Source organism: Physella acuta, unplaced genomic scaffold (assembly GCF_028476545.2).
Source record: "Physella acuta isolate Inbredline_101_S28 unplaced genomic scaffold, ASM2847654v3 ptg000340l, whole genome shotgun sequence".
In the NCBI taxonomy this organism is placed as follows: domain Eukaryota; kingdom Metazoa; phylum Mollusca; class Gastropoda; family Physidae; genus Physella; species Physella acuta.
The window spans coordinates 48644-62500 of NW_026731859.1; the positions used below are offsets into that span (position 1 = coordinate 48644).

General features: G+C 40.0%; 2 protein-coding genes across 9 annotated transcripts in view; one reads left to right on the forward strand and one right to left on the reverse strand.

Annotated features, from left to right (window-relative positions):
* The window catches only part of LOC131941016 (calcium/calmodulin-dependent protein kinase kinase 1), a 69080-nt gene that overhangs the window by 16835 nt on the left and 38388 nt on the right, over positions 1-13857 (forward strand). The gene's annotated exons all lie outside the window — the stretch shown is intronic.
* Positions 786-13857, reverse strand: part of LOC131941017 (synaptic vesicle 2-related protein-like) — a 21697-nt gene continuing 8625 nt past the window's right edge. Inside the window, 7 exon segments of the mRNA XM_059299990.1 lie at positions 786-954; positions 2192-2305; positions 2881-2970; positions 7287-7368; positions 7740-7851; positions 8001-8108; positions 12792-12868. Of these exon segments, the coding sequence (XP_059155973.1) occupies positions 901-954; positions 2192-2305; positions 2881-2970; positions 7287-7368; positions 7740-7851; positions 8001-8108; positions 12792-12868 (637 nt within the window). The 3' untranslated portion in view covers positions 786-900.

A 13857-nucleotide genomic window follows, 5' to 3' on the forward strand; every position in this document is an offset into this window, starting at 1 on the left:
TTTGTGAAAATCTCTATTTTATTTTTGCACGATTACAAGACTTTCTCTATACTTCGTAAATACGAGAAAGTAAAAAGACAGGGAAAAAAGTCACCAAGATATATTTGTACGGAATTTGTTAATACTTTTATGTATTAAATATTCAGAAAATGCGAATCAACTTAGATTGATTAAATATAATAAAATGTGCGTAGGTTGTATGCGTATTGTGACATTTATAACACATCTCTCTCTCTCTCTCTCTCCCTCTGTCCGCAAAAAATTTGAAGCTATGTGATCAGTATGTTAAGCGATAAATGGAGATACGGACTTTTGTTGAAAATAAAATGATTGCATTTAAGTTGTGTTTATGCTATGCGTTATTGTTTGCGTTTAGGTTTGTGTTTGGTTTGAGTTTTCGTTTGTGTTTTATTGCATTTGCGTGTGCGTTTGTGTTTGCCTTTGCGTTGTTTTTGCGTTTGTGTTTTCCTTTGTGTTTGTGTTACTGTTTGTGTGTTGTGTTTTCGTTTGTGTTTGTTTTATGTTTTCTTTTGTGTTTGGGTTATGTTTGTGTTAGCGTTTTTTTTTTGGAGTTTGTGTTTACGTTGTGTTTGCGTTTTCTTTTGTGTTTAGTTTGGTTCTGTTCCACAGTCTGTACATTTAAAAAGATTCACCAAACTTTGGTATTATAAAAAAGAATCGGTATTGCTATTATATTATATTAAATGAATAATTCTGATACATATAAATGAAAGTATATATATATATATATATATATATATATATATATATATATAGTCATAAATATTGATTAAATTGAGAATATAGGTATAAAATGTAGCCTAGATTGCTAACACTAGTTAGCACGGGCAATCCATCAGTTTTTAATTCTTAAACTGCTATGGTTGGATTCTTATAGAGCTACGAAAAATCTAAGGTTTTCTGCTTTCTTTTCGGTACTTCAGCACCAGATTCCTGCAAAGCGAGAGAAAAAGGATTACGCTTTATTACAGTTTAGTTAACTACAGTTTTTTAAGTGTACTATAGAGCAGAGGTCTCCAAACTTTTCAGCCCGAGGGCCGCATTAACTATCAAATATCAGTTCGGGGGCCAGAATTTCTTCCATGCATCTCTTTGGGATGGTGTAGTCCCCCCCCCCCCCCCAACGAAATCTAATTTATATAGAAACATATACATTTTTAAAATCCCCCCCCCCCCAGGAGAAAAGGTCTGAAAGAAACACTGTCGGGGACCGACAACACACTCGAGGTCCAAGTTTGTTCTCCTTGGGCTAAAACCCCATCCGCCATTTTTTAAACCTGTCTCTAAGGAGGTCATTTGCTTGCAATTCAATGACCTCAATCTGCAGTTCATTTGGGCAACTGGTTACATTTGCTTCGATTGGGGTTTGAAACAGTCTCACTTCTTCTGCCTTTGAATCCTTGTCAGAAAACTGCAGCTGGAAGTCCTTGATGATCTCGCATGCAAATGATGTGGAAAACAGAGCTGTTGCTTCATCCATGAAGACCTTGCACAGCTGAAAGTGCGTCAAGTTGTTGCCCTGTACTTGTTCCAAAAACATGGAACAACTGTCCAGCGACTCATCCATTTCATATGCAATTGAAAAATTGCGAAACTTGTTTGCAGTTTTCAAGGAGGGAAATGGTATTTGCACCCAAAGCTACATATTCAAATTAAAAAAAAAATGTCTGGTCAAAGTTCCTCAGCCACCTCTAACAAACATTTTTTTCCAAGAACAAAAATATCTCAGCGGGCCGGATGAGAGGACCTCGCGGGCCGCATCCGGCCCGCGGGCCGTAGTTTGGAGACCCCTGCTTTAGCCTAAGACCCAAGAAATACAACCATATATGTTTAGATCGCCCGTCTTCTCCACTAGTCAATACTTTAGTTTGAGACCCAAGAAATACAACCGTATACGTTTAGATCGCCCGTCTTCTCCACTAGTTAATACTTTAGCCTTAGACCCAAGAAATACAACCGTATATGTTTAGATCGCCCGTCTTCTCCACTAGTTAATACTTTAGCCTTAGACCCAAGAAATACAACCATATATGTTTAGATCGCCCGTCTTCTCCACTAGTTAATACTTTAGCCTTAGACCCAAGAAATACAACCGTTTTCATTTTGATCGCCCGTCTTCTCCACTAGTTAATACTTTAGCTTAAAACCCAACCTAAGAACGTGCATTTACCTTCAGATCTTGTCCTTTTGTTTCAATGGGTAGGAGAAAAGCCGCGATACCGGCAACGATTGACATCCCGCCGTATAAAGAAATGGCAGCATAGGCTGACTCCTTGAGCAAGACCTAGAGGGATGATTGAATTGGCCATATAATTTTATCTCATACAACCATAATCCTAGAGGGGTGATTCAATTGGCCACATAGTTTTATCTCATACAACCATAATCCTAGAGGGATGATTGAATTGGCCATATAATTTTATCTCATACAACCATAATCCTAGAGGGGTGATTCAATTGGCCACATAATTTTATCTCATACAACCATAATCCTAGAGGGGTGATTCAATTGGCCATATAATTTTATCTCATACAACCATAATCCTAGAGGGGTGATTCAATTGGCCACATAATTTTATCTCATACAACCATAATCCTAGAGGGGTGATTCAATTGGCCACATAATTTTATCTCATACAACCATAATCCTAGAGGGGTGATTCAATTGGCCACATAATTTTATCTCATACAACCATAATCCTAGAGGGATGATTCAATTGGCCACATTTTATCTCATACAACCATAATCCTAGAGGGGTGATTCAATTGGCCACATAATTTTATCTCATACAATCATACACCTAGAGCTACCAAAGCATACATGGAATGCCTGTTATATACTAATTATTAAATATTTACCTGCGCGACGAAAGGCGTCACTATAGCGCCTAAACGAGCCATGCCACTGCAGGTACCAAGGCCTAGTGCTCGCATAGTTGTAGGATAAACCTGAAGAAAGGAGGTATATATTGCAGCCGATGATCATGACTCTAGGTGTTAATTATGAGACTAGTTTTTCACGATTAATTCATTCAGTCTGGTATAAATCATGCTTCTGTAGTCTGGAGCGGCAATGTCTTTTTAAAATCAAAACAGCGCCCACTCTTATTCTTATCAACACAAAACCGGCCATCATACACATTCATCTAAGTTTTCATTAACTAATAACATACACTAATGCAAGTTTAAAAAAAATAATTAATTAATATAAAAAAAAACTTCCTGGCCAGTTTTCGACGTGGCCAATATCCCCTCACATTACTGGTCAATGTCCGAAATATTTCTTAGCGAACTGACTTGGTGCGACCGGTCATAGTCCGAATAAAAAAGTGTTGAGCAAATTTTAGGTGTTTATGTACCGTTGTGATAATGAATTATAGCTTATAAGTAGGTCACTAACTTCTCGCTCTCGGACTTGCCAGCTAGATCTAGTATTTTTCAAACGAAATGTAAATATTTTTACAAGCTTTTATTTAAATTGCTTCCTCGTCCAGTCTACCGTCAGTCGTCATAGATCGAAACGCATCGAGCAAATTTCGGGCACTTCTAAGTGACAGATTCGTTTCAAAGTTGGCTCGTGGGTCAAAATATGAAGAGAATACAATCGGACATTAAATTTTTTTTGACTTAATTTGATTCCTAAGTAATTTTTGTATGAGTTAGTTAAAATTGTGTCCAAATCAGTAGGCAGTTGTATCCAACTATTCCGCACTATCATACGCGCGTTATCCTGTTCATTAGGTGCGCTAAAGTTTTTAGCCATGGAACTATTGTAAATAATTTTTTTTAAGAAAATCATAAAAAACGTTCTAATAACAAGCTTTTATGTAATAATGCACTAAAAAGTAGAAAATAAATTATTTTATTTAAATATATAATAATACACTACTATTTAAATAACTATAAAGAAAAAACGTGGATCTCTTCCTAAATATTAGTAAAAATATTATTATTATGAAAGCTGAATATTTTTTATCTGTTAAATATAAAAGGTCACGTGATCGTTAGCTGCATACCCGTGCTACGCCACGGTAAATCTTTTTTAAATTTACCAACTTGAAAACAGAACAAAACTTATCCTCTAAATTATGCTGACAGTTTATGGTGGCTATTGATTGCATATTTACAGATTATAGTTGTGAAGAACGACTGTTAAGGTACTAAGGTGAGAATGCAAGACTAGTGTGGTTATGTATTTAGCCTTCGTAGTTGTATTTAATAAGCAAGTGTATTTTGGTTAGCCCTACCATATCGCAATAATTATGGAATCAACTATGTATAAATACACTTTTATAACATAAAGATTCATCCCCTGAGGCATTCTAAATAAACTAGGCATGCTGCCCAGCTTCGCTTAGGCTTTCGAAAACATTGAGAATTTGAATGCTTAATTAATTCGCCCATATAAGGCGCCGGTCAGTCGAGGTCAGTTTTGACCCCCTCATCGTAGACTTTTCGGCCAACCGGCCCCCGTGTTCTGTTGCCCCAAGGCAAGATCCTGCCAAATTTGAAGCGCCTGCGGCGCCGGGAAGTGCCCTGTCGGGCACCCGACAACTTTGCTTTATAGATCATCTAGATCTAGATCTAGAATCTCTAGATCTAGAATCTCTAGATCTAGAATCTCTAGATCTATATGAATATCTAGAATATCTAGATCTAGATCAATATCTAGATCTAGAATCCAAATAGATAAAATAATCTTTTTAAGTTTAGACCGAGAAAATCGTATTGTATACATTTCATAGCGTACATAGCTCTAAATCATATTTGAATGAAATAGTTAATTTTTTAAAAATTCTAAACTCGGAAGATGACGTCATCAGTTTTGTGCTCTCGTTTTATTTAGTGTAAACAATAAGCGACGTCATTGTTAAATGCGTTCTTCTCCCAAGTTTATACACTTTTCCGGTTGCATAAATAATACTGTTTCTCTACATTCGAATACGCCTTTATTTTTTATTTTTCTTCTTTAAATAAAATTGTGGTTATACATTTAAAACATCTAACATATTATTTTGAATAAAAGTCCGTATAAAGGTATCCATATATCGCTGCCGATTCTGACGTGATGTCCGGCGAAAATATTTTGCGGACAGACAGAGAGAGAGAGAGAGAGAGAAGAGCGCACAAGGCTTTTTATATATTAGGATGTTCTTACTTTTAAATGTAATACTGGTTCTTGAGACTAATAATTATTTCAACAAAAAATGTTTTGTTTATGTGACCCTAGCACTGCTCCAGCCACCATTGGATCGCATATAAATCAATCTCAGACACAGACTGTTTTCCCGTTAAGAGATATGGTTATTCTATATTTCTATGTACCCTGATATACTATATGTGTCATAATTTATTTTTTATAATTTTTACTTTCTCGTATACAGAGTATAGCAGAGGCGTAGCGAGGGGGGGGGGGGGTACATATGTCCCCAGGCGCCGCCCTTGGGGGCGCCAAAATGGGTTGGAAAAACAAATGGGGTGTGTGCAAATCGAATGTTTGAGGTGGGGTGCAAATTGAAAATTTGTTCCCGTGGGGGGGGGGGGCGCCAAATTGAAAGTTTGTCCCCGGGCGCCGGAAAGGGTTGCTACGCCTCTGGAGTATAGAGGAAGTATTGTAATCGTGCACAAAAATCACATGAAATTTTGAGATTTCATAGTTTTATACCTCAGTTACTTCATCATACACAGATGATAGGGGACTTATTTTAATCGGGCATAAATTATAAATGCAGATTTATCAAAATTTCGGCGTTCTATGCGTAATCCAGTCGAAAAAACTGGGCTTTGCTGTTCTGTCCGTATGTCTGTATGTGTATGAATTATATAAAATTTGTAGTTCTGTATCAAATTTCAGCGATTTCCGGTTACCGGAAATGGAACTTAACCTACTTTTAAATTTTTCAAAAGCCTATACCTTGAGCACTGTTTAAGATAGATAAGTGAAATTTCACCTGTAAGTAAAAGATCTAATTCTCTGCCTTCTATCAAATTTTAAGTAATTTCCGTTGACCGGAAGTAGTAATTGACGCTATTTCCGATTTCTCAAAATCGCATTTGAATTTTTAATGTACAAATAATATTCCACACTATTAGACATATTATTTGGCGTTCACTTGGTACGAAATTCTTTTTCTACGAGATTCTATTCTATTTTTAAAAGTTTAAGTAATTAAAAAAGGATTAAAAATTATGTCTATATAAGAATATTCGAGAAAGTTTAGGGTTTATTTTTTAAAAGACGCATTTTCGACAGATTGTGAACCTCTGCACTTTTCTGAACGTACTTGTTATAGGCATACATGTTACTTAAATTAAAAAAAAAAGCGTTTTTGATATACTTATCAAATATGTTTTAAAAATGTACAAAATTTGTTACTTCCCTGTTTAATTTTATCCAAAAGTGAGAAAAGCCAATGTCAATGCAATTAATTTAAATGATGTACTTATTTTTGAGGTTTGAAAAAGATTGAGTCAGTTCCCTGTGTATGTGTGTTTTGAGTTCAAAAGATTGTGTTTGTGAGATATAATTTTACAGATATAACCTCTCAAACATGGCACCATCTAGGGAGTTGGAAAAAAAAATGTTAAAAACCAACTTTTTAAAACGTCATAACTTTTTTTTACTACTTGTAATATATGAACTAATTTAGTACCCCACTATTTTAGAATAATGAATTCTTGACATAGCAACTTTCAAAAAAGCTCTGAGACCGTTTTAAAAAAATTAGTTTGACGCCCCTATAATTAGTACCATTTTTATAACTATTGCATTTAGGATACTCTTGGTATTCTAAAATATTGAAACGAGGCCTAGAAACAAATAGCCGCCAGGATTTTTGTTATTAATTAGAATCACGTTCAAAACAATGAATTTAGTGCGAAAATATTCTCCCTAACGACATTTCGAATTTTAAGCGAGAGAGACCGAGACTTATAAGCCATATTATGCTAAAAACTCGATCCTTATTTTAATAATTGCCTCAACATCACATACATTCAAAACGTTACATTTAACTGATATTTTTAGTAGCTAAATAATTAACAAATAGATTGTATACTCTGCGCAACAGATTTTAACACGTTGTACTTGATTATACAATTTTAAAATTTGATTATGTCTACTCCCTTTCCTTGGGCTGCGGCCTTATCTCCTAATAATATTTTAGCAAGCACAATATCGTTCTCTGCTCGAAGGTAGTGGTTTCATGCACGTAAATGCTTTGGGCACTGTCATACAAATACTCTCTAAAATCACGAGCACTTACCTCAGGAGTATAAACATAAGCACCCTGAAATGCCCCTGAAATAAAAGCCCTTGCAACAAACAAAAGAAATGTCAAAAGAGCTCTGAAATAGAAGGTAAAAACACAACCGTGAAGTCCTTGCGCACACTTCGTCTAGACAGAGGCGTAGCGACCCCTCCCTGCGCCTGAGGACAAACTTTCAATTTGGCGCCCCCTACCATATATTTTTTAATGTTTATAATTCAAAACTGCAGCTAAAATGAACTTGAAATTTTTTTTCAACCCATTTTGGCGCCCCTAGGGTCGGCGCCCGGGGACATATGTACCCCCCCCCCCCCCCATTTTTCGCTACGCCTCGGAGTCTAGATGGAAGCATGACATTTTACAGTTAATAAATATAGGTTAAAATGCCCAAAATACAATGAAGTTAAAATTTAAAAAAAAAATGTAATAGATCAACAATAAAATAATTACCTTGTCATGCAGAAATTGACCAATAGAACGACGACAGCAAAGATGCCAAACTCTACTATCATAGTTTTTTTCCTACCAATTTTATTGAGTAAAAAAGCTGTGAGGAACAGTCCTAAAATAGAACAACATACATAGTTTATGCAGGATCATTATACTAGTGGTAGTAGTTTGTGATTTGTGGGTGTTTAATTTGCTTTGCTCTCATTGACCCATACACTTGCTAAATAACTAAATATAGCTTATATGTATATTTATATAAACCTGGGAATTCAGCAACAGTTGTCCACGTCAGGTCTATGTAGTCTTCAGTGGTTAAGGATTTGCATTCAAGAAAGCAAGTAGAAAAGTCACTTATCTTCACGTCGGTACCTGATTTAATTTGTAAAACTTAGCGTTATGCATGTTTTAATATTTGTATTGTAAATTGGAATACTCCCAAATAGGCTAAAATTTAATTTTGGGATATTCGCAACTCAGCTGAAATATAACATTGAGATACTAGCAAATTGGCTAAAATGTAACATTGGGATACTAGTAAATTGGGTAAAATGTAACATTGGGATACTAGTAAATTGGGTAAAATGTAACATTGGGATACTAGTAAATTAGGTAAAATGTAATGTTGGGATCCTAGCTAATTGGTAAATATAACATGGGGATACTTGCAAATCGTTGATATTCTAGTAAATCGGCTAATATTTAACACGAGAAAAATGGCCCGTTGAGGAAGGGTACAACGGGCGCTAGGCTGATAGTGCTGTCTCTTTTCTCTAAACTAAAACCAACCCACCCCCCCACACACCACCCCCACCCCACCCCCACACACCACCCCCACCCCCACCACACACCACCCCCACCCCCACCCCTCACCCCCACACACCACCCCCTCCACACACCGCCCCCCCACCCCCCACCCCAAAAAAAAACATGTCTACCGTCCCATTCAACGAAATATAATTATATACTTTTTCCAGTGTCCGCCCCCTCCCAGAAAATTCTACCCCCGCCCCCGAAAATTTCAAGTACCCCCACCCCTCTCCGGGGAGGAAAAAGTCTGAAAGAAACACTGAAACCAACCCACCCCCCCACACACCACCCCCACCCCCCCCACACACCACCCCCCACCCCCCACACCACCCCCCCACACCTCCACCACCCCCCACCCCCCAAAAAAACATGTCTACCGTCCCATTCAACGAAATATAATTATATACTTTTTCCAGTGTCCGCCCCCTCCCAGAAAATTCTACCCCCGCCCCCGAAAATTTCAAGTACCCCCACCCCTCTCCGGGGAGGAAAAAGTCTGAAAGAAACACTGAAACCAACCCACCCCCCCACACACCACCCCCCACCCCCCCCCACACACCACCCCCCATCCCCCCCACCCCCCACCCCACACACCACCCCCCCACACCTCCACCACCCCCCCACCCCCCAAAAAAACATGTCTACCGTCCCATTCAACGAAATATAATTATATACTTTTTCCAGTGTCCGCCCCCTCCCAGAAAATTCTACCCCCGCCCCCGAAAATTTCAAGTACCCCCACCCCTCTCCGGGGAGGAAAAAGTCTGAAAGAAACACTGAAACCAACCCAACCCCCATACACCACCCCCCACCCCCCTCCCCACCCCTACACACCACCCCCCCACCCCTCCACCCCCCCCCAACCCCCCCCCCCCCCAACCCCCCCCCCCACCCCAAAAAAAACATGTCTACCGTCCCATTGCAAGAAAACCACTTTTTAGATTAGACACATTAATTAGGCTGTAATTTTATTATAGAGTATCGATGAGGAAATTTCTTTTGAGTTGGGGAGGGGGGGGGGCTCAGACGTTCTTACGCGGGGGGTGGGGCTTCGCCCCTACCCGAAGAATTGTATGCAAGAAACTCTTCACGCAAACCATTTAGATTAGACAACATTTCCTTTTTTTCAATGTTTACGCGATAATCAATGACGTCATTACATTACTGTGTGCACTCTCTGGTTTGAGATTATGTTCTACTCTACGCTAAATGTGTCGACGTCATATTTCGTTTTTCGAATTACTGTGCATGTTTTTAAATTGCTTGTGTTTTCTCTAGAGCGTTCTTGTCAGACAGAGCGTTCTTGTCAGATACACAGACAGCGAAACTATTATTATAGACGAGAAAAATGGCCCGTTGAGGAAGGATACACCGGGCGCTAGGTTGATAGTGCTGTCTCTTTTCTCTAAACTAAAACCAACCCACCCCCCCCCCACACACCACCCCCACCCCACCCCACCCCCACACACAACCCCCCCACCCCCACCCCCCACACACACCACCCCCTCCACACACCGCCCCCCCCACACACACCACCACCCCCACCCCTCCACCCCCCCCCCCAAAAAAAAACATGCCTACCGTCCCATTCAACGAAATATAATTATATACTTTTTCCAGTGTCCGCCCCTTCCCCGAAAATTCTACCCCCGCCCCCGAAAATTTCAAGTACCCCCACCCCTCTCTGGGGAGGAAAAAGTCTAAACTAAAACCACCCCACCCCCCACCCCCACCCCCCCCACACCCCCCCCCCCCCCCAAAAAAAACATGTCTACCGTCCCATTCAACGAAATATAATTATATACTTTTTCCAGTGTCCGCCCCCTCCCCGAGGGGGGGGGGGCTCAGACGTTCTTACGCGGGGGGTGGGGCTTCGCCCCTACCCGAAGAATTGTATGCAAGAAACTCTTCACGCAAACCATTAAGATTAGACAACATTTCCTTTTTATTCAATGTTAACGCGAAAATCAATGACGTCATATAACTTTGAGCACTCTCTGGGTTTGAGATTATTTTCTACTCTGTGCGCTAAATGTGTCGACGTCATACTTCGTTTTTCGAAATACTATGCATGTTTTTATTTTCTTTGTGTTTTCTCTAGAGCGTTCTTGTCAGATAGATAGATAGACAGACAGCGAAACTATTAGTATTAACGAGAAAAATGGCCCGTTGAGGAAGGATACACCGGGCGCTAGGTTGATAGTGCTGTCTCTTTTCTCTAAACAAAAACCACCCCCCCACACACACCACCCCCACCCCCACCCCCACCCCCCACCCCCCCACACACCACCCCCCCACACACCACCCCCCCACACACCACCCCCCCCACACACCACCCCCCCACCCCCACCCCTACACACACCACCCCACACACACACCACCCCCCACCCCCCCCCCCAAAAAAACATGTCTACCGTCCCATTCAACGAAATATAATTATATACTTTTTCCAGTGTCCGCCCCCTCCCCGAAAATTCTACACCCGCCCCCGAAATTTTCAAGTACCCTCACCCCTCTCCGGGGAGGAAAAAGTCTAAATTAAAACCACCCCCCCACTCACCCCCACCCCCCCCCCCCCCCACACACACACACACCACCACCCCCCCACCCCCCACCCCCCCCCCCCCCCCCCCCCCCCCAAAAAAAAGCATGTCTACCGTCCTATTCAACAAAATATAATTATATACTTTTTCCAGTGTCCGCCCCCTCCCCGAAAATTCTACCCCCGCCCCCGAAAATTTCAAGTACCCCCCACCCCTCTCCGGGGAGGAAAAAGTCTAAATTAAAACCACCCCCCCACTCACCCCCCATCCCCCCCCCCACACACCCCCCCCCTCCCCCCACCCCCCACCCACAACCCCCCCCCCCCCCCCCTAAAAAAACATGTCTACCGTCCCATTCAACGAAATATAATTATATACTTTTTCCAGTGTCCGCCCCTCCCCGAAAATTCTACCCCCGCCCCCGAAAATTTCAAGTACCCCCACCCCTCTCCGGGGAGGAAAAAGTCTAAATTAAAACCACCCCCCCACTCAACCCCCCCCCCCCCCACCCCCACCCCCACCCCCCTCAGACGTTCTTACGCGGGGGTGGGGCTTCGCCCCTACCCGAAGAATTGTATGCAAGAAACTCTTCACGCAAACCATTTAGATTAGACAACATTTCCTTTTTTTCAATGTTTCAATGACGTCATTACATTACTGTGTGCACTCTCTGGTTTGAGATTATGTTCTACTCTACGCTAAATGTGTCGACGTCATATTTCGTTTTTCGAATTACTGTGCAGGTTTTTAAATTCCTTGTGTTTTCTCTAGAGCGTTCTTGTCAGACAGATAGATAGATAGAGAGACAGCGAAACTATTATTATAGACGAGAAAAATGGCCCGTTGAGGAAGGATACACCGGGCGCTAGGCTGATAGTGCTGTCTCTTTTCTCTAAACTAAAACCCCCCCCCCCCACCCACCCCCCACCACCCCCCCACCCCCCCCCCCCCCCTAAAAAACATGTCTATCGTCCCATTCAACGAAATATAATTATTTACTTTTTCCAGTGTCCGCCCCCTCCCCGAAAATTCTACCCCCGCCCCCGAAAATTTCAAGTACCCTCACCCCTCTCCGTGGAGGAAAAAGTCTGAAAGAAACACTGGTGTCGCGCATAGCCACTACGCGAAGAATTGCATTAAAGAAATTGCAAGAAAACCACTTTTTAGATTAGACACATTAATTAGGCGGTAATTTTATTATAGAGTATCGATGAGGAAATTTCTTTTGAGTTGGGGAGAGGAGGGGGGGGGGGGGGGGGCTCAGACGTTCTTACGCGGGGGTGGGGCTTCGCCCCTACCCGAAGAATTGTATGAAAGAAACTTCACGCAAACCACTTAGATTAGACCAAATTAGACCAAATCAATGACGTCATATCAATGTGTGCACTATCCGGCTTGATATTATTTTCTACTCTGTGCGCTAAATGTGTCGACGTCATACTTCGTTTTTCGAATTACTATGCATGTTTTTAAATTGCTTGTCTTTTCTCTAGAGCGTTCTTGTCAGACAGATAGATAGATAGATAGACAGACAGCGAAACTATTATCTATAATGATTGAGATACTAGCAAGTGGGATTGTGCAATACTGGGATACTGGCAAGTGGGATTGTGCAATACTGGGATACTGGCAAGTGGGATCGTAGAAATTGGGATACGTTTGAAACTAGCATAGTAAAAGCTATTGTAAGAGTTTGTCTGACCGTGGCAGCCGTCTGGACTTTCAAACATTGCCGTAGTCAACAAGACAATCCCGTTGTAAGAAAAAGCCGAGACAAACCTGAAACAAAACACAATGTTTCACATCTCTTTTTACTTTCTCGTATATACGAAGTATAGAGAAAGTCTTGTAATCGTGAAAAAAAAATCGAGATTTTGCAAATCTAGACGTTTTACAGCTCCCTGAGTCGGAAAAACATAGTTTTGCATTCGTGTCCGTATGTCTGTGTGTGTATGTGTCTGTGTAAACATGATAACTTGAGTACCAGTACCGTTACAGCTAGGTTGATGAAATTTCATATATAAGTATTATATCAAAATCGTAGACCCGTATCAACTTTTGAGCGATTTCCGATAATCGAAAGTGGAACTTTTTCTACTTTCAATTTTTCAAAAGCCTATAACTTAAATACCATTTGAGATAGATAAACGAAATTTTACAAGTAAGTAAAATATCTAATTCTCTGCCTTCTATCAAATTTTGAGTAATTTCCGTTGACCGGAAGTAGTAATTTACGCTATTTCCAATGTCTCAAAAAAAACAAAAAACAACGCATGTGAATTTTAAAAATACTAATAATACTCCGCACTATTATGCACATTTTATTTGGCGTTCACTTGGTGTGCAATTCTTTTTTCTACGATATTTTATTCTATTTTGGAAAGTGTAAGTATTTAAAAGGGATTAAAAATCATGTCTATATCCCGAGTTGCTATCCCCTGTTATTTCATATAAGAATATTCGAGAAAGTTTAGGGGAGATAACTCCCGGTTTATTATTTAATGAATTGCCAGCGAAACGCGGCGATATCTTAGTTTTATCGTATTAGTTGATAATGTAGCCTCAAAGTAAACATATATATATATATATATATATATATATATATATATATATATATATATATATATATATATATATATATATATATATATATATATATATATATATATATATATATATATATATATATATATATATATATATATATATATATATTTAAGTTCTTTTCATTTGCAAATTAAAAAACATTGATTCTTAAAATATTACAT